This window comes from Osmia bicornis, chromosome 8 (assembly GCF_907164935.1).
Source record: "Osmia bicornis bicornis chromosome 8, iOsmBic2.1, whole genome shotgun sequence".
NCBI classification, from domain to species: Eukaryota; Metazoa; Arthropoda; class Insecta; order Hymenoptera; family Megachilidae; genus Osmia; species Osmia bicornis.
Genome location: NC_060223.1, coordinates 6,778,946 through 6,798,967, shown reverse-complemented (window position 1 = coordinate 6,798,967; position 20,022 = coordinate 6,778,946). Strand labels below are relative to the sequence as shown.

Sequence of the window (20,022 nt, the reverse complement as noted above, 5' to 3'; positions counted from 1 at the left end):
AAACGAGTTAATCTCTTAGAAACATTCAGTGTAACGCTTGAGAGTTCTTACTTGCGATGCTTTAATACTCTTTCATTTAAGAAGATTTCATCTTAAATGGCTTACACTCCTTTTGAAACCTTCGTCCACTCTCTGATTCATTAAAGAATCATTAAAATCTGCCACGAAATTTAATTACGAAAAGGATCGTCCATGTTTCATTATCATTTGATAATGATGAATATTATACTTTTTTGTAAGTTTTTATTTCTCATTTCTCTTTTGTCATTTCGAACGATCTTCATTCATTGTTCACCTATTATAAGTTTGGAACGGGAGTTTGGCCGGTTATTTCGATGAATCGAATCGACGTAGAGACACAAAGCAAGGCAAATTATAAATTAGAAGCGGCAATCGAGGATAATCGGCCAACTCGATCACGTCCGCGGACGAAATTCTAGATAGACCGATTATTCGACAATCGGCCGGGCATTTCAAGCCGAGTGCCGAATACAACGAGCTCGATAAATTGGTGTCAACCCCGGTTGACGATCCAGGGCGAGTGTTTAATTCGAAATCGTTTCGAAAATTCACGAACTTAACCATCGTTTTCAGTAGCCACTTAACGCGTCATCGAATAAACGACACTAGAATTATCTCTGTCAACGATGACGTTTAAAATTTCATCGCACGAAATTTGAGTTGATCTTCAGGAATTTTGCTAAAACTTTAGCGTAATGTATAAAGGAGCACGGGTACTCGGATTTTCCTTGAATTATCAATCAATCGTTATCTCAAATGCAACGATTTTCCGTCAAGATGCTGTTAAAAATAAATGAATAAAAGCGAAGCGCGTCGTCCCGCGAGAAGTTTTCATTATTGATGTGTCTACACGTTCTTTCATCAATAATTCCAACGATTCAGACGGTTTCATCGGTCGCGAAAAGAATTGCGGCGTAACTGATGCGACGCGTTTCGTGAAAATAATTTGCGATCTGTCAAACGCCGCGACAGTGGCACCGTGTGATGATGCATCACGCCGAACGAGCGAAGAAGAAGTTTATAACGGAAGTTCCGATCGATTCGTCAAAATCACCGTGTACGATCGTCACTCGGGGAATAAAAATAAAAACGAGAAGAAAATACCCTGGGGAACAAGAATCGGAGAAATCGGGCTTGATTTGGGAAATCAATGAAAAACTACGAATCAAACTGTATCGTTATGGTTCTGATTGACCTGACCTAATTAATTGCAAAAGAATTATTAAACGAATAGAATTTATCATGATTTTAATAAAAAAATATTTCAATGAATGATTCTATGAATTTGGAAAAATGAACGTATAATTATTTGTTGGAATTAAAAACTAGACAAGTGATATTCCTATGACAATTTTTAATATATCTTTTAAATAAATAAATGTCTGTAAAATTTGTTTGAACAGGGGAATTTAACATAAAAAACTATTTCGAAATTCGATGGAAAATGATGTGTTTGAAAATAAAGGAAATGCAGGGAAATACACAATATTTATTTTATTCATTTATAATATTTCAAAACTCGTATTGAAACAAAATAAAGTACTTGAAATATGGTAAAATAAAATATTCAAAACTGTACAATACTTTTAAGCAGCTTATCAGAGAAAATATTTAACAATAACGTAAATCCGTATCGATATCTGCAATGCAATTTTTAAAAAATTGAATCATTATTATTTCCGTGTTGATTTTATCTTTCAGCAGCCCTGTCTGTATTTATCTAGATTTTAACAACGATCTCGGACAATATCTGCGACTGATGAAATTCTTTTATGATATTAAAACGTTAAAGGAGCATAGAATCGTGATTATTTTTATGCTAATTTTATTTTGCACCTTGCTTTTTTTATATGAATTTTTAAAGAAACCTTGTATTACGAACAAATGAATGCTCGGAAGGTACTTTGAAAAATTATTTCCTTTCACTGTGAAGTGCTTTTATCTCTTGCGTTAAGAATGCAGTTGCATTTTGTTGCACCGAACGGTTCACACAATTTTCATTGCCCCCGTGCAAAATTGCACCGTTTAATCCACGGACAAAGACACGGTATCAATGTACGTGTTGAATTTATCGTACAATAATTTCACCTTTCTCCCATCTGAATGCAAACTGATCCAAAAAACGAGGTGAGAGAAGAGAAAAATGGAATGAATTTCACGTGGCACGGTTGTATTAGTATGCACAGCATATTGCCTTCGCGTAAATTTAAATTTACTCTTTTTCATTTTCGTTTTCGAAACTTCAAATCGTTTATTTAGATATTAATTTGACAATACACACAAAGGTGTTTCGTTAAAAAATTTTAAACGTACCCATATATTTCTCATATTCATAAATTACATAAAATGTGCAGCTAAAATCTCAGAAAGGGTTAATATGGATCCGTGGGTTAAAACTGGAAAGGGGCAAAAAATTGGTGGTTAAAACCAGCGTAGGAAGGAAGAATCGGATACCTTTGAATTAAGAATAATGTGAAAAGTTCTCTTTCGAACTTTTCACCCTTTTTTAACTTCGTTCGAGTACGATCAAACTGTTAATTAATAATCGCCAAGTTCCATTCATAAAGGCGCGTCAGCGTGACCGCGGTTTTAAGCAGCCTCCAACTACTTTCGACCGCCGCGAATGAACTTTCATCGTGCCCCGATTTTTATTTTTTAATATTTCTTCCTCTTTTTGTCCGCTGTTTTTAATCTTGTTTCCTATTCGATTTCGCGGAAATTCAATTTGCTAATAATCGCGTGGGCTTTGAATCGCGAAAATGTTTCTCTCGCTCGGTAACGAGCCCTCGTATTTTCCAGGGATTTCGTGCAAATATCGCGGCAAAACGGAGATCGGTTTTCTCCTTTTTCCCGAACTGTTAAAAGCAACGATATATTTGCACTTGCCGCTGTTGATTTATCCGCGAGAATCAAGCTCGTTTGAAGACTTGTATCTGAAAAATAGGTAATCATTTTATCGTCTGAAAATTAAAAATCGTACAACTTTGAGATATATTTTTACGTAAATTTCTTTTTCCTGAAGTTTATACTATATCAAAATTTAGTAATAATTCCTTTGGAATGATAGCGATCTACAAAACCTCTACATTGAACGTTTTTCCTTCGGCCAACGAAACGGTGACTAATTGTTCGCGATACGATCGTTAGCGAATATCCACGTCTAATCAGATTATTGGAAAAGAGATAAACGCTGATCCGCGAAATGAACGCCTGAACATTCATTAATCATTGTCTCGAATTTTTCTCGCGACCAACTTTTCGAACTGGATCGATCCCGGGGCTTGAACGATTCACGAGGTTCCATATCAAAATCGAAATCGAGGAAACAAATCCACGGAGAGACAGTACGTTGGACTGGGTATAAAAATCATGCCGGACAGATAAGCCGGAAGCTTCGCTAGATTTGCTGCAGACTCTGATCCAACTTTGACAGTGAATCATTCAAAATAAAAAAAATAAAAAAAAAAAATTGGAAGGAAAGAAAAACGTGAAAAAATAGGGGACAGAGTGCTATGTGTCAGGGAAGATCGACGTACACTGCTGTCCATAAATATTCGAGCACTTAGCAAATTCAAATAAAAGATAAATTTGCATTTAACTATAGTCTCTCCTGTGATAACTCCAGGAATTCTTAACCCTCGAATGGCGGACCATGGAGAGAGCCCCGTATGATTATCATTTTTTAAGTTTCATACTGTTCCTTTAAAAGTTAATTTCCTTAAATTAAATTTCGTGAAAATAATTTTCTGATTTTCAACAAACGTCTGTTGATACTTTTAAAGGAAAGTGTAAATCTTATTCTTGACTGTAGCACCAGGGTTCGAGGCATTAGCTCGCCTGTGCAACGACAAAGTAAATAGTCATTTAGGAACGTAACAACAGGCGGTAAGCAGTTCACCCGGAGCGTTCAAAAGGCAACCCTTAGACACAGCCCCTCTCTCACCTCGTTTCACCAAACAACAATTGCAAATGCACGCGAACAGCGTGCAACCATAATTACATATTTCTCCGTCCCACTTCGTCTGACTCGAAGCGAAACCTCTTCGAGCTCTCTTGAAACGTTGCTCTCTACGCTTAAGACGGTCGGAGAAACGCGAAGCGGAACGCTCTCGAGACGGTCCCTGATCAAAGACGACTTACGAGCGCATAGCCATGGATATTCGATTCTCCCTACCATGAATCTCGAATCAGCCTGAATGTTATGGGAATTCATGAGAAATTTAGGAATTTCGGGTACCTATCTCCAAGTTTTCCAGCTCTTTGAAGTTTCACTCTCTTACACGAGATTATACATATGCAGTACCGTGGAAAATATTTTTCATATAAAAAATAGATTCCTGTAAATGGATCGTATATTTATTTCAACGTAAATCAATTCTGTGTAAAAAAATATCCAGGTACAGTATTTAAAAAATCAACAATTCTTGCGGTATTTTAGATTTTTTATATGAAATGCCACTGTACTGGTTGAAAAAAAAAATAATAGTAAAATTTGAGAGATGCCAGTAGAAAGTTTTAGCTGAAACATGATCAATAAGAGTTGACACTCGGTATTTATTTGGTACTTGTTTCCCTTGATTTTCGCTTCTTCAGCACAGTACTTTACAAAACAAATGCGCGTTCATCTGCGAAATCGGATGAAACACGAATTTCTCAGCGTTAACGCGAAATGCTGCGTATTCACCAAAAATAAGAAAACTTTCTAAACAGATAACGAAGTTAGCCGGTCAACTTCGCTCGTATATTCACAAGCGAGCCACGACTTTCCTGTTTGAGGGATTAGCTTAGCGCCTCGGTATTCAGGCCGCACGTTAATCCAGATAAACATTTACAACTTTAAATTTAATCCGTTCGCTACTAGGAAGCCTTCGTTGCTATAAAACGCAGAAAAATATTATAGTTTTTGCTTGGTAGGGTGGAAATTTCTGTCCCGTCAACGATGAGACTGAAGGCTTTATCATGGGATTCATAATTGAAGAAGCAAATTGAAGCTACGTCGAGGATGCGTCTCAATTTCCCTGCCTAATTACGACCTTCTCCTTGATCCTTCTCGCAATTATTATCTGGAATCGTCAGAGAAGCCCTCTCCTTCAAATAAAATTAATTTTACGATTTATCAGTGAAGTGGATTGAATTTCTTGTTAGAGCTTCGAATTTTAGGTTTCGTAATTGATTACGGTTGTTTGAAGGATTTCATTTGCAATTTATTCGTTGCTGCAGTATCAGGATGTTGGAATATTGGAATATTAGAATTTTAGAGCATTAGAATATTAGAAAGTTAAAATGTTAGAGTTTTTGAACATTAGAATATTAGAATTTTTGAGCATTAGAATATTGGAATATTAGGTTATTGGAATATTCAAATTTTTTAGCATTAGATCGTTAGAATGCTACAGTTTTTGAGCATTGGAATGTTAGAATGTTGGAGTTTTTAAGCATTGGAACAATAATAGGCCATTAGAATATTGGAATATTCCAATTTTCCAGCATTAGAATATTAGAGGATTCCAATTTTCGAATATTACGGTATTTGAATTACGGAGCATTAGAATACTCAGCCAGGAGTACAACAATACAAGCATTTCACGAACGCCCAGCAAACCGATGATAATTTCAGTATCGGCTTATGCACGGACATTATACTAGTCTCATTGTTAATTGTTCAGGGGTCAAATACTCCGATGTCGAAGCAAGTTAATGCCCTATATTTTAGGCTCGTTGCGCACGAAAGTGGAGAGGTACGTATTGTGCGGGTGTATCGAAACGAATCGAATCGAATGCGAGTGTAATTGCGAGTTTGAAAGTTGGAAAAGCTACGTGGACCTTTTTAGCAGGGAAAATGGAGTTCAGGTTAGAGTTCGCCAGGAACGAAGTTCGATGCTGGTCGTTGAATACAGTAACAATGGGTAATCTACTTACTAATTTGGTAATTGTGGATAATCGACTTAGTAAGTTGGAAGTATAATAGATAATCGACTTAGCGACCGGCAACGAGCTGGATCGAGAAGGTGGAACGAACTGGTTGAATGGAATTGGGGTGGAAGATTCGTTTGTATGTGAAATCGTCTTTTCTCATATATTCTTTTTTTCAAAAATCGACTAATGAGTTGATTAATGGGCTACGTGAATATAATTAAACAGAAACGAGTTCAGGTTTAATTGCTGTACCTTCTCTTGAAAATGTGGAGCATGTTATCATTGAATTTCAACAATCTACATTTCCTCTTCTTTTTATGTCAATAGTATAATTTAAAAAATGAAAATTATATGAAAAATTTTTAATTAAAATAGCAATATTATTTGCTAATCTCCAATTTACTATTAAAAGGCCATCATTAAAAAAAAAGATTTCATTATAATATTATTGGAACTCGACTCATTTTAACTCGACTACTATGGACCATAAATTTTATTCACACCGTTGACGCATAGTCCTGAATACGTTAATTAAAAAATAAAATTACTTGGTAGAGCTATCGATGAAACAGCGTGGTAATTAACACGTTGATTGCCATTGGGCTCACAGGTGACTGGGGCTAGAAATTCAATTTAGCTGAAATAATTAAAATACGAAAAAGGGTAGAGAACTTTAAAACGTCACTAAAATTACATAGCGGATTACAGTGTTAAGTTGGAAAAGTAAAATACTCCTGTCTCAGATAATTATAATTATAATATGCCGTAGCAGGCGTGCTTGTTTTCTCAGTGAGAGTCAACGTGTTAAATGAAACTTCACTCTTCTGACCTTTCGGTGGTAAAACGTTTGCAATTATTCTGCGAAATGAATTCTTTCTCGTCACAATTTTTAACTTGACGCCCCGGAGGATCACTTTGAAAGTCACTAACTGAAAACACGATAGTTCGTCGATTGCGAGAATCCTGCTGTGCTTCCGGTTCAATCTCATTGCTCGACACGAGGCACCATCGGATCCAAATAATTATCATAAAACTTCCATTTATCCCGGTTACTCTCTTCGTTTCTTTTCCTCCCTTTTTTTTTTTTCTATCTCGATTTTTCTTTCAACGAGTCAAATGCAATCCTTTGATCTTCGAGGGTTTTGCAAAGACGTCCAATATGAAGGAGAAATGGCATTTCGAGATTACGGCCAAATGAAATTGCTCGATTGTTTCGTCGCAGCTTCGATGAAACTTTTCCCTTTCGGAAAAGAAATCTTATACTTAATACCATTTTATCCGACCCCGTTCAAGTATCTTGATTGGTATCTTAATTCTAAATTAATATTATTAGCAATCTAGTTCTTATTAACCCTCGAACGACGGACCACGAAGAGAACCCCAATTTTAATTTAATTTCAAACTTTCCTGTTCAAAGATTATAATGTTAAAATATTTGAATTTTTTTAATAAATCCTCTGTCGTTTCTTTCTTTGGTCTTTCGAAGAATAAGAAAATAATGGTCGAAAGCAATCAGTGAGACCACACGTAGTCGACCAAGTAATCTTCGCGTCATCAAACTGTAATCCGACGAAAGAAGTTTCACCAAATAATCCAACCTTCTTCCGGTCGTTTCTGCGAGCGATACGTGCCTCGCAGGGAGCTGCTTCTTCCGGCAAAATTCGGTCGCGTTTCCGTGCAAACGATCCCTGTCAGGATATTAGTGTTTGCAGCCAACCAATAGAACCTCAAAGATGTGTTCCGTTTTACCCTGGGATTGATACCTTGGATCATCGAAGCTGCTAATTATCCGGTCACAAGGATACCTACATTTTTCATTTAAATATTTTGATGTTAGCGTGGATGTTTGAAAAAGGGGAACTTCTGGTATGTATTTAATATGAAATATGATAATATGGATTAATTTTGTTCAACGATGAACGTATGAAATATTTCACAGAATAGTTGGTAACATTTATTACAGTTAATGGATAAATCTATAAATTATTAGATATATATTTATAACGAAGTTAGTTATTAAATTAATTTAGAATTACTCACGGACAGTTAGTCGTAATTTAACGCCCTTTCTATGCGAATTCAGGAAGCAGTAGTTATTTTTGAATAGGTTACCTGTTAATTTGTGTTTCTCTACCGAATGAATTTCACGTTCACGAAATGTACATTAACTAACCGTGTATTAACTGTAACGTGTCTCAATAGTCACGAAATGTGATTACCATGTACAACCCCTCATTTTCCAGCAAAATATCCCGGTTAAAATTACCTGGTTATTGCAATTACTCGTATCGTTTTACATTAAGGCTTGATTTATCTCGCAAACATAATTTACGCCCGGTGGGGTGGAAGAGAATATTTTCGAAATAAAAACAGCAGGAACATACGATATTCTCGATATTCGTCGCATTTGTGATCTGGTATTTTCAGTTCTTGGCAAAGTATTTAGGATTTGCAATACTTGGTACTCTTAATATTTGGCAATTTAGGAACTCGGAATTTTCAAAATTCGGTGCTCCCAATTTATAGTATTTTAGTACTTTGCATACTCGGTATTTCGAAAATTATTTTCCTCTGTATTTATAATATTCGGAAAATTCCAATTTTCAGTAACTCCAAAATTCGATGCCTCGAATATCCAATAACCGAATACTCGATACTCAATATCCCTCAGTATTGAGTAAATCAGTCCCAGCCATTATCCAGAAACAATTTGCAATTGCAATCAACGTTCTCTTTCACAGGTCCCCTAATCTCATTACGTTTTTCTAACCAAAAGTAAGCTCGCTTCGATCGGTGGAGATAGTAAAGGACACCTTCGATATGTCACACGAAACCGTAGAAACGTTCGTAATTACGCGGTTCCCCCTAAATCTGATTAGCGGGAAGCAATTTGCGCTTACGTCTCGCAAAGGCTACCGGTCCGAATGATTTCCGGCCGTAATAATACTACGGTAACGAACGTATGCGCGCACGGAATACGTCCGTTCCGAGCAGAACACGGAAACTCTGGCCGGAAACGCGAGAGCAATCCTGAGGAACATCTCGGGACAGATTCCTGTGAATCTACCTGGAGAGCATCATTTTCATACGTAAACACGTAGGAATAAAGAGAAGGGAGTGCATGGTGAGGGTGTGGCAATAAGACGTATAGCTTCTACCGCTGTTACTATGTATCCCCGCGGGCCAGTTTCGCCAACCTTCCGGATCTCGACTCTGTTTGGATTACTACGAAGATAATCCTTGTGGCTGGTGGAAAATTCAATTTCGTCTAGGCTATTAATTCGAAAGACCCGCGATGTCCTCGATTGTTGGACCAACGACTCTACCAGGAGCCTTCGTTCTCTCCTTTGTTCGTGGACCAAGCTGTGACCGAGCATCCTGGTGTAATTCTGTGTTTTCGTCCTTTGAATTAGCGATCTTCCAGAATTTACATTTTGTTCATTCACTCGTTTCCTTTCAAATTAATTTTGACCGCTTTATCAAAAATTTACATTACATTTTCTCTCGAATAAGATCCACACCCATAATTTAAAATCGTAAGAAATGTTCAATTATAACGTACACGCGAAGAAAATGAAATAGCTGCTGCCCATTTATCCTGATGAAGTATTTCCTGTAGGAGGGTTCATAATTAAAGTCAATCCTGAAAACTTAATCAACATTAATTTCAAGAAGGGATAAAAAAAGCACTCGACAATGGTTGCTTAATAACAGGAACATTCGCAGATATAAATGCATTTACGGTCCAATTGAAAACGTCTCCTCCAAAAGGTCTTTTCTCACGTTTAATGTCCCCTCCGATGTTAACGTGACATTAACGTCGCGAAGAAGCGACGCGTACATCGCCCGGAGGATTTCCTTGCTTTTCCAAAACCCCGTTCCGTGTAATTAAGGCTGGACCAACGACCGCGTGTCCTGCGAGAAGGACATTCAGATTCGCGTAGCAATTTTTTAGCGGATCCAGACCGTGACGTTTTATAGTTTCAACGTCTCGGTTCGTGGGCTTCTCGCGAGAAAAATGAGGAATCTCCAAAGGAATCCATTAGGCGAGCCTCATTCCTTCGTAGTCGCTTATTTAGGTATTCACAAATTTATTTTAATTAAAATACAATAATCAGAAATTCACTTCACGGAATTTTAATGTAATTTAAATAGGGTTGAGACGAAGTTAAAATCTGTAAAAGCTTTACTTTGTGGAAAACTTACGAATTCGAATGAATTCCAATACCAAAGCTGCGCGTAGAATTCTTAGGAATTTGAATTAATTTCAATACCAAAGCTTGTCATGGAAATCTTGAGAATTCAAATTTTCTACACTAGAGCTTTTCGTGGAAATCTTACAAATTCGTATAAATTCCCATACGAAAGATTCACTTTAAGGAAATCTCATGAATCGAGTTAGAAAATAATATTAGATCTTTGCTAAAATTACAACCTACTTGAATCCTATCTGAAGTCAGGGTGAGTTTAAATATAGCCAAAGGCAGGCGAAAGGAAACTAGCGACGACATAGAGGGGAAAGTTTCGAGATTATCGCGCGAACAGGATGTATTAGGTGCAACCAGTGTTCCTAACTGATTTCTAAAGCCCGTTATCACTGGCAAAGTACATTAACGCTGTGTCTGCATTGTCGATACAATTCTAGTCTCTTTTGAACAACGACGTTATACATGGCTTAAGATTACACTCTATGGTGCAGAAAATTGATAACAGGATATTAATTTCTAACATATTATTTCTATGTTAAAATTAAATTCATCGGGTTTCTTCTCAACTAATTACTGGTCGAGTAATTAAATTAAATTCTTAATTGCATTAGAGCGTATGATACAACAACGAAATAACGAAAAATCCCTGTCTTTTAAAAGCACCAGGATCTTCGTGCAATAAGAGGAAAGTAGTGAACTTATTTCGCTGTCGTTAATAGAGAAGGAAATTTCTTCGGTCATAAAGCGTACGCTACTTACTTTCGGAATTTCTCACGGAAGCCGGCGTTAAACGAAAACAAAACGTAAGGGGGTACCGAGAGAAAATTAGAGGGAACAGGAAACCGCTGGAAAACGGTCGAAGACCGTGAAATAAAGAATCATCATGAAATTTCAAAGGTTTCCTTCGCTCGAGAGGGGTGAAAGGAAGTAAAAAAATATAAAGGAAAATAGACGCTGTTTCAAACATGAGCTTCGCCATTTTTCGGTCTGCATAATTCAAAGGGACCACGAGCTTTTCCGACTTCGTTCTCCCGGAGGCACGAACTTTACTTTTTATTTCCTTTTAAAACGGGCAACGTTGCTTGGCATTTATGTGCACATGTATCCAACAGAACACATTTCAAATAAAGAAAGGCTATCCAAGAGAAAGAGAGAGACTTGTCGTTTGTTTCGATATTTCATAGTGTCACACGAACGGACGCTGTTTATCCGTTACCAACTCGCAGCCCTTCTTCCGTCACTCTTACGAGAAGGGTTGCCAGTTTCTCGTAAATCATCCTTTGCGAGCGCGACGTCCTTTTTTCGCTGTCTGACAATAGGAAAACTCGTTGTCGCGACAGAAATTCCGTCGGATCTTATTTTCAAGAGATTCCAATCGATGTTTCACTACCTTCTCTCTGATTAATTGATTGTCCGACATGGAAATTTTGACACATCAATTTAAAATTTAAAATTTAATGATATTGATCATCCAGATTTTTAATACAAAGTGGCTGATAAAAAGAAATATCAAAATTTTCAACAATTGCAAATATGTTCAAATAATCGAATCAGATGAACGATAGCAATTCGCAAATAATGATAATAAGTATCAGAAATTATGATAAATAAGGGTAACAAAATTGCTGATATTTCATAAATGTAATACGTGTAAGTAATATATGCATACATTCTGCATAATTTTAACATAATATCTGCATATCCCTTGCATACTTTGATACGTTTTACCTGCATAAATACCTACAGTCTACCGATAACAAACTCGGCTCTAGCACTCGTTCACCTTCTGAATATTCTTAGCTCGTCCAACGTAAACGTTTAAAAAAAAAGAAAAAGAAAGAAGGAAGAGAGAGAAAAGCGTTTGAAACGTTCCATCAGGAAAAGTGTGTTCATCCGAGGGCATTCCAGTCACAGGATCCAGTATGTAGCCCAATCTGAAAATCCATCGAACGACTCTCGTGATCCAAGCTCGAACGTTTCATCCGAGCCGGAGCGGAGCCCTCGAAACGCTTTAAAAAACGCCGTCGAGTGTGGCGCGTGCATTTTAATCTCGTCGACAAAAACTGGCCGTTCCTGGCCTGGAAAAAGGTTCCCGTCCATGGATTACGTGCAGGGCATTAATTCGGGCCCTGATATCGGGTCACCCTTTCCCCTATCGAGAACGTTTCCACCGTACGACGACGGTAACGAGCGGATTTTCGACGAAGACGATTCCGGTCGCCCATTAACGAGCAGCAACTTGAATTCTCCGGCTCCGGATTACCGTCCGAGCGGCTCTGGTGAACGGAAAACACGTTTGCCCAGAGAGGAACGCCTTATTGGCAGTGTTACCGAACAGCTTCGGTCACATAAACCGGATGTTACGACAAATTTTCCACGTTCAATGGACAGGATGCTTTCAAACCGACGATTATCGGTGCAACGGTGTCGTGGAGGGAACGAGAAGTGTTTATAATGAGAAGATTCAGAGTGAATCGTGACACAGACCTCCTAATGGTACTTCACAGAAGTTATGGTACTCAATTTTTCAAAAGATTTGAAAATTTTTTGAAATTATGAACCAATTTGGAATTAATTATATGGAAGGAAATGAGGATAGTATTTTGTATTCCAACAATATAAATAATTTCTTTTTAAATGCAACTGGGAAAGCGAAGAGTTACTTCTCTCACAAACGGAGCCTGCAATTCCGGTAGAAACTTTCGTTCAATAGAACCATGGATTTTCTATGAATCCTTCCGTACGATGGTCTCATTATTGAACCAATCAAAAGGTTTTATCGCATCAGGCTCTCGGTTTCTCGGCTGAACCGCAGACTTTCGGTGGGGAAAATTCTTCGACGCGGAAAGCTTCTTTGCCCGGGAAATATTTAAGAATTTCGCTCACGAAATATCAACAAGCTTGCGGGCAGAGAATTGAAAAATCTGTTAATCTTACGTCAAAGCCTAGTCTACGCGTAAAGCTAGAAAGCGGATTATCCCTCGTTGTGTGGCCTGAATAAAAGTTGAAAAAACTGGAAGAAAAAAGGAGGAACGAAAGGAAGAAAGAGGATTAGGAGGAAGCGAATAGCCGAATTATTTTCATGAACCAGCCACGTTTATGAAAACGATAAAAGCCAGACGAGAATCATCCGCGATATGAAGTCGCAAATATTGCGGTCTTTATTAATGTCGGGGCCTCATTCACCGTGTCTCGAGTAATATTTGTTTATGCGATGCTGCGGGTACTTAGAGCGCGAAAAGAGGTTGAAACGTAATTTCGATATGAATACCCATGGTACAGATCCCCCTTTAACGTTTTACGTTATTATTCGAATAGAGCGAGCTTTCTGTTTCAACCAGCGACTCGCTTTTCGAACGCACCTCCTCACCTATCTACATTTTATTCAGATGTCCGCTGAAAAGTGTCTCCAACACGGAAGTACAAAAAAATACGTCTACATTTCTCGAGTAGCACCTCGTTAATACTCAAAATTGCATATACGCGATATTTCGAATAAAAATGATAATTCTGTTATTAGATATAAAAGGAGGTTAAAATTTGATAGAAGTTTTCGACGCGACGATGAATCTCCTGAAAAGTTCGTTATTTTAGAGCAAGAATGATTCTGGTGTTCGTCATTCCTGCTATCAGACCCTTGCTTTATCGCTTTATCATGCTGTGAACGGGAAAGCGATCTCGTTGTCCTCGTAGGCGAGTTACAGATCGCTCGAAGGTGATTGATCGCGTTCTGTCGCGAATCCGTGGGACAACTTTCCTGGGTCGAGCTCCTCTACTCCGGATCTTTGGTAATTTTTCCTGGTTCTCGTGTTGAACCTTGAGAGTGTATCCGAGCAACCATGAAAAATTATCTGGCGAACGTTACGTCGAAGATTACTCGAAGCAGCTCCTCAGACCAGGAAGTGGAATTAGCTGATTCAAGTTCGTTGGAGTGGTAACTCGGCGAGATCAATTGCTTGCACGTGATACTCATTTTTTATTGTTAGTACTTGGTATTGACGGTATTCGGTAGTTTCGGTATTTGATACTTTAGGTATTTAAAATATTTGAATTTGATAACTTAGGAATTCAGAATATTCGAATTTGGTAATTTGAGTTTTCGGAATATTCGAATTTGGTAATTTGAGTTTTCGGAATATTCGAATTTGGTAACTTAGGTATTCGGAATATTCGAATTTGGTAATTTAGATATTTGGAATATTCAAGTTTAGTAACTTAGGTATTCGGAATCTTCAAATTCGGCACCTGAAGCACTCGACATTCTCAATATTTCCCTTCAACCCTTGCCCAATAAAAAAATCCCCACAAGAATGGAACCAAACGAAGGATGAAATCCCTTAAACGTTTCTACAAAACCGCTTTCCTCGCCGAAGGTGTTCGTAATTCGCTAATCGTGGATCGAGCCGATAATGCAAAATTAATGAAAGACCAGGTGTATCCGTGTCGCGAAAGGGTTTTTGGCGTTGGCTCGTTCGCGTGCTGGATATTCTAATGGGAGGCGTTCCAAACGGACCATGGACGCATTTAGTCGAATGGGTTAAAACTGCGGTTATTTGAGGTGCACTTCAATCGAATTGGCTGCCGTTTGCATAATCTTGGTCCGCCTTCGCGTGCACACCAGCATTCGTTTCTCTTCGCCATCTTACCCATTCTACCATCACCCTATCTCCTCCTCCTTTTCCATTCCTTTTTCCGGTTCTTTCTTACTCTCTGGCAAGCTACCGATGAAAACGTTTCGCGGTTCCCTGCTTCTCCTTTTGCTGGGACTGTTTACGAGCAGATGCACTCTGATTTATTCCGGCCGTACTCTCCTAAGGAACCATCGATTTCCCGATCGTGGCGAGATCGTTTCCGTATGCCGTCCTGGGATTATGTATCACGAACACCGAGATTAGTCCCATTTGCTTTTCCCTTCCGCGAGTGATCAACCATTGCCGACCTCCTTGTTGGTTAATAATGGAGAAGCTTTAGCATGTTGTAATTTTGATTTTCTTCTGCACCGTTTGCCTTCTCTGCTTTATGAGATTGCTACCGTGGGAATGGTTAGTCCAAGTTCGTTTTATCTAAGTGTTGTTTAAAATGGAAGGGTTTGTTGAATGACGTTTCGCACGGTGAACAGGATAAAGCGTTCTCGTTACTGAAAAATCCGGCGAATTTTCGCGAATTTTCACAGTTACCTCGCAGAGCAACGCTTTCCTTCGATTGTGCTCGTAGAATGCAACTTTTCGATCGTGAAACGTTCACAGCCGTCTCTACTACGATTTCTTCCTGAATGAGAACTGCTTAGCTGGCGTTTCAACCGCGAGGCAAAAAAGAAAAACGAAGAAATTAAGCAGCCAGAAATCTGAACCGACTTGAATCCTGGTTTCTTCGCGATCGTTGTTCAGTTTTCCCGTTTGATCACTGGTTCGAATTGAATTTTCATGGATTCTCATCTTTAGACGTCGAACTTTTCATGTTCCTTTTAGTATTCAACAGAAAATGGGAAATATAAATTTATCGACGTAACTTATTTTCAGCTTCGAATTTCTGAATCACACAATGCTCCATCAATGTTTCCACACCTTTCAAGAGCGCAAAGAAATATTCGAGCCGCGATATAAAGGTTAAACGTTGAAAGCTTGCGAAACGAATAACGACACATTTGTCTTGCACACGTTGTAGATAGCTCGTCATTAGTCACCTTCAACCGAATGCAAATCAACTAATATATCAGGCAGATAGGTTAGATGGATTGATTTATCGGGTCTCTGTTATTGAGCCCCCCAAGGGTAAGAAGTAATGACACTTTCAAAACGTAAGATACCGCACTTTGCTCGAGCACACTTCATTGGAATTACAGATCTCTTGATTCCCTCGGAGACTCCGCTGAATCGTCGTCATTCTCATACCGGTATCTTCTTCGTACCAGATTCTCGAAATCATTTATTGGTGACGAATCAGATTTTTATAGAAAATAATGAAATTTTGTAATTAAGGCTAGTTTCGATTAATTAATTATCATTTCAATTATGAGAAATCTTTCAAGTACGAATAAACAGCGAAACAGAGTTCGTTGCGCTGGTATCCTGGAGTTTCGCAATTATCCGTGATTGGTAACAAATGGAAGATCAACTAGGGTCTGGCAGAGCGTCGAATCACGGGAAAACAAAGGGCGTTGTTATAAAAAATAAATCAGCAAAATCAGAGGGAACGGGAACACGGCTCGAATCGTCGAGCGAAATCAATTTGCAGAAAAGGATTTAACGCGTCGCTCAGGGCGACCGGGGAAGCGTACAGTTGACGAATAAATTTCAAAACTCATTATTAAACTCATTACTGGGCTTAATTACGAAAGAAAATCAAGCTTTCGGGGCTGAGAACGAGCGTACCGTTGCCTCGTGCGTTTCTCGAAACTTGGCCGGTTAACTGACTGGAAAAAGAATTGTGTTTCTTTTGCTGAAAAAGAAAACTCGAGGAAAAACAAGTGAAATTGAGTTGTTTGCAAACAGTGTAAATATGAAGTATACTTCCTGCTCTAATTTAAATTCAGACGTCAATGAACGTTAACACTATTTGTTAATTAATTACCCATGCTAGCTACTTTGAAAAATTAGAAAAACAGTTAAAAGGCGAAAATTCTATTCTGTTATTTTAACATAGAATCACTGCATTTCAACAATTCCTCAATTACCGACAGAACAATCCATTACATGATGTTTAATTAAAGCTCGTCAATCAATCAGGAAATTACTCGACAGTAGTCGAACATTACATTCATCAGACCGATATCATAAATAATCCTAATTCGAATCGCAGAATGTAGGCAATGTTAATGTCATTACTTGATTGATTTAACATTAGAAAAATTTTATAAAATATTACAACTTTGAAAGGTTGATTTCTATTTATAAATAATCGACGACAATCCACGATTGGATATAATAATGAAATCACCAGCGAATGCCTAGGACCGCGATGATTAACCCTCAGGTGATGGAAACTGAGTCAATTTCGGCAGGAAATTGGCATAAATTTCGGTTCACGGGTTTCTGGCTAATCTTTGATACCGACTATCAACGCTATTCAACGAACTTGACAGACGATATCGTTTGATGAGTTTACGAGAGCTTTCCTGACAGTCGCAAACGAGTCATTAGAATTTCATATCCAACTGTACGTACGTCATCTTCTCAGGAAAAATTCGCGCAGATTTACGTACAAATCTGAATTTAGAAACGTTCTTGTTCTCGTCAAGGGTACGTCAGATTCGAAAAAAGCGTGTTCACGCGAGAAATTCGTCGTTGGTACTCGGTTGGCAGTCGCGACCTGGCAATTAAGCTCGTTCAAAAGGAAGCGGGATGAAAAACGCGATTCAATTTAGCTCTCGACTCACGGCCGATGCGTAAACAGCAGGTGAAATCTCGTGAAAAAAAAACGTTCCAATTACCGCGGCCGAAAATTAAATTTTCCGCCGAAGGAATCGGAGATTAAAGCGTCGGGCGATAATTTGTACCATCGCAACGAATCCTTACCTCCCCATTCTTCTTATTTAATTTTCCTACCAACCAGTCTTAGATTGTGAACGATACAAAAGGAAATCGTGAAACGGACTGCCATTCGGTTCGAAATAAAAAAGAAATGAAATAAAATGAAATAAAAGTACTGGATTCATTCGTCCGTTTTAGTTCTTCTTAGCTGTGTTACAAAAAGATGTTTTATTTTATTTTGCTTCAGTTGTCGTATTTCATCTTCAATTTTACACCCTTTATTCTTTCTTTTTTATCTTTTCTCTTTTCCATCCATTTTTTTCCCTCCCTCACGTTTTTACCAAAATGTGCAAAAAAGCAGGAAACATAAATCCAGTTAAAGAAACAACATTGCCCCTCATGCTCGAACAATTTTTCATTTTCCACGAATTTTTGTCTCCCCTTTTTCAGCTGTTTTCATCAAAAACTCTATGTATCCGTAAAGTCTAGTTTTTATTCGCGTTTTGGTGGTTGATTTGAGAAAAAGAAGGGAATCGTATTCTCACCTGTACGTAGCAGAGAGCAGAGCATCAGTAGCGACAAAAGGAGCCCCATTTTCCTGGGACACTTTCCACACCTGGATTTCCACGAATCACCGATCGAAGTGGCACTCGAGCCACTCGGTCGTTGCCTCGAGTGCTTCATCGTGCTCTCGACATTTGACAACCGTCTGCGCGTGGACCAATCCGGTAAAAAGTCCACTGTGTAGTGTAATTTGCACCTTAGACACGATATAGGGTCCTGTGCACCGAGGACCCTGACGAATCCTTTGGATCCTTAGTCCAGGTAGGTGTTGTTTCTTTGAAATTCGAACTGGGTGTATCCTCCAATTTGAAAAATGTCGATATCCTTGTCGACGGGTGTTAATTACTAATTAACCACTAATCAGAGGCACAAAGACAAGTCGTCTTATAACCCAACCCTTTTTGATTTATTCATTTAAAGAAATATTGTGGAAATTTGAATTTTTATCCCCTCGAAGCAACAGGGTTATTTCGATAGGACGATAGTGTCATGTTTAAGAATAATTTTTAAATATCCTCGTAGATGATCCTCGGACTTGCTTCAGTATCGCTTTCTTACAAGCTTTCGAGGCGTCTCCCCGGTCTCATTAGCCCGGTCTTTCATCCGGATCCTTCCGGGTCATCCGCCGGTGAGTTTTAATCAGCGACGCTTCCCGCGCGTATTTGCCTCTTTAGACTGCTCCGCGACTAATTAGTAGCCGGATTAATTATCCGCTACGAGTGTCCTTCTGACTGGCTATCGGCCTACGGTGCTACACCACGGATTATCCCTTCTGTTTCCACTTCTTCGCATTCTCTCGAACACTTCCGGTGTCACTTCGATCAGACTCTCGTACATTAATCCCATACCACCGCAGTCACTGGAAGATTAATACATACCATGGGTGCCATCGATCGTTGGATCCTTCGTAACACTTCCAATGTCACTTCATTACAAGATACACCTTTTTCCTTCACTTTCGAGTCGCGATTAGAGAATAATTTTTAAAATTATTTATTTTACTTCGAATACGCGATCCAGTCACGTGTCACTTTGTCCGTAGAACCACGTGTCACCGAGTAACCGAGAGATATGCTTAATTGCTGCAGCTAGGCGTCGATCACCGTTCGTTTATCGATAGGATCAATCGATGCTATCGCACTGTTTCACCGTCGAACTCACTGTACAGGTACATCGATCACCATCGATCACGTTAATCCATAAGCTGATAGTAAGCATTCCTCCAGCGTGTGTATACAACACTTTGTATCACATCGACGAACAAGTTGTTGCGAACCTTGTGAACGTTGCCTGTCACCGAACGATCACGTTTCGCGTGAGAAACACGGATGGATAAGTTTTGAATAACGCGATGCGAAACGATCCGTACGGTCACATCGTCGTTTACGCGATGTTTCACTGGGTCGTTGTTCGAGTGCCGGCTACGATCGTACGCGACAACGGCGTTGACAGCCACCGGGAACCTTGTCCGTCGACAGTTCGTAGTTGACAGAAAGCCTTGGCGGGAGCTGCACGACGAATAAGGTGCCACTCCCACCCGCGCATGCTCCTCCACTCTGGATCCTCCTGCCCTCTCCGTCGCTCGCGCCCTTTCTCTCTGTTCAAATCGCCTACCCTCCGCGTCCCTAGCCAGTAACCCTCTCCTTACCTCGCCCTTACGGACGTTGCCCGTTCGCCGTCTCCACCTTGTCGCGTGTATGTTTCTTCTGTCTCACGGAATTTGCTTTCTTAATTTATTTTTTTTTGCCTTCCACTTTTTCCACCGGTCGATTAAAGTTCACCGAATCGAGCACGTGATTCGAGAATTTTTATTGCGATACAAAATTTAAGGGTATCGTTGAATT

General features: G+C 39.0%; 1 protein-coding gene across 1 annotated transcript in view; it reads right to left on the bottom strand.

Moving 5' to 3' along the window:
* LOC114876874 overlaps window positions 1-19,649 on the bottom strand; it is a 49,400-nt gene extending 29,751 nt beyond the window's left edge. The window contains exon 1 of the mRNA XM_029188762.2: window positions 18,160-19,649. Coding sequence (XP_029044595.1) covers window positions 18,160-18,298 — 139 coding nt within the window. The 5' untranslated portion in view covers window positions 18,299-19,649. The remainder of the gene's footprint in view (window positions 1-18,159) is intronic.
* Between the last annotated feature and the right edge of the window lie 373 nt (window positions 19,650-20,022).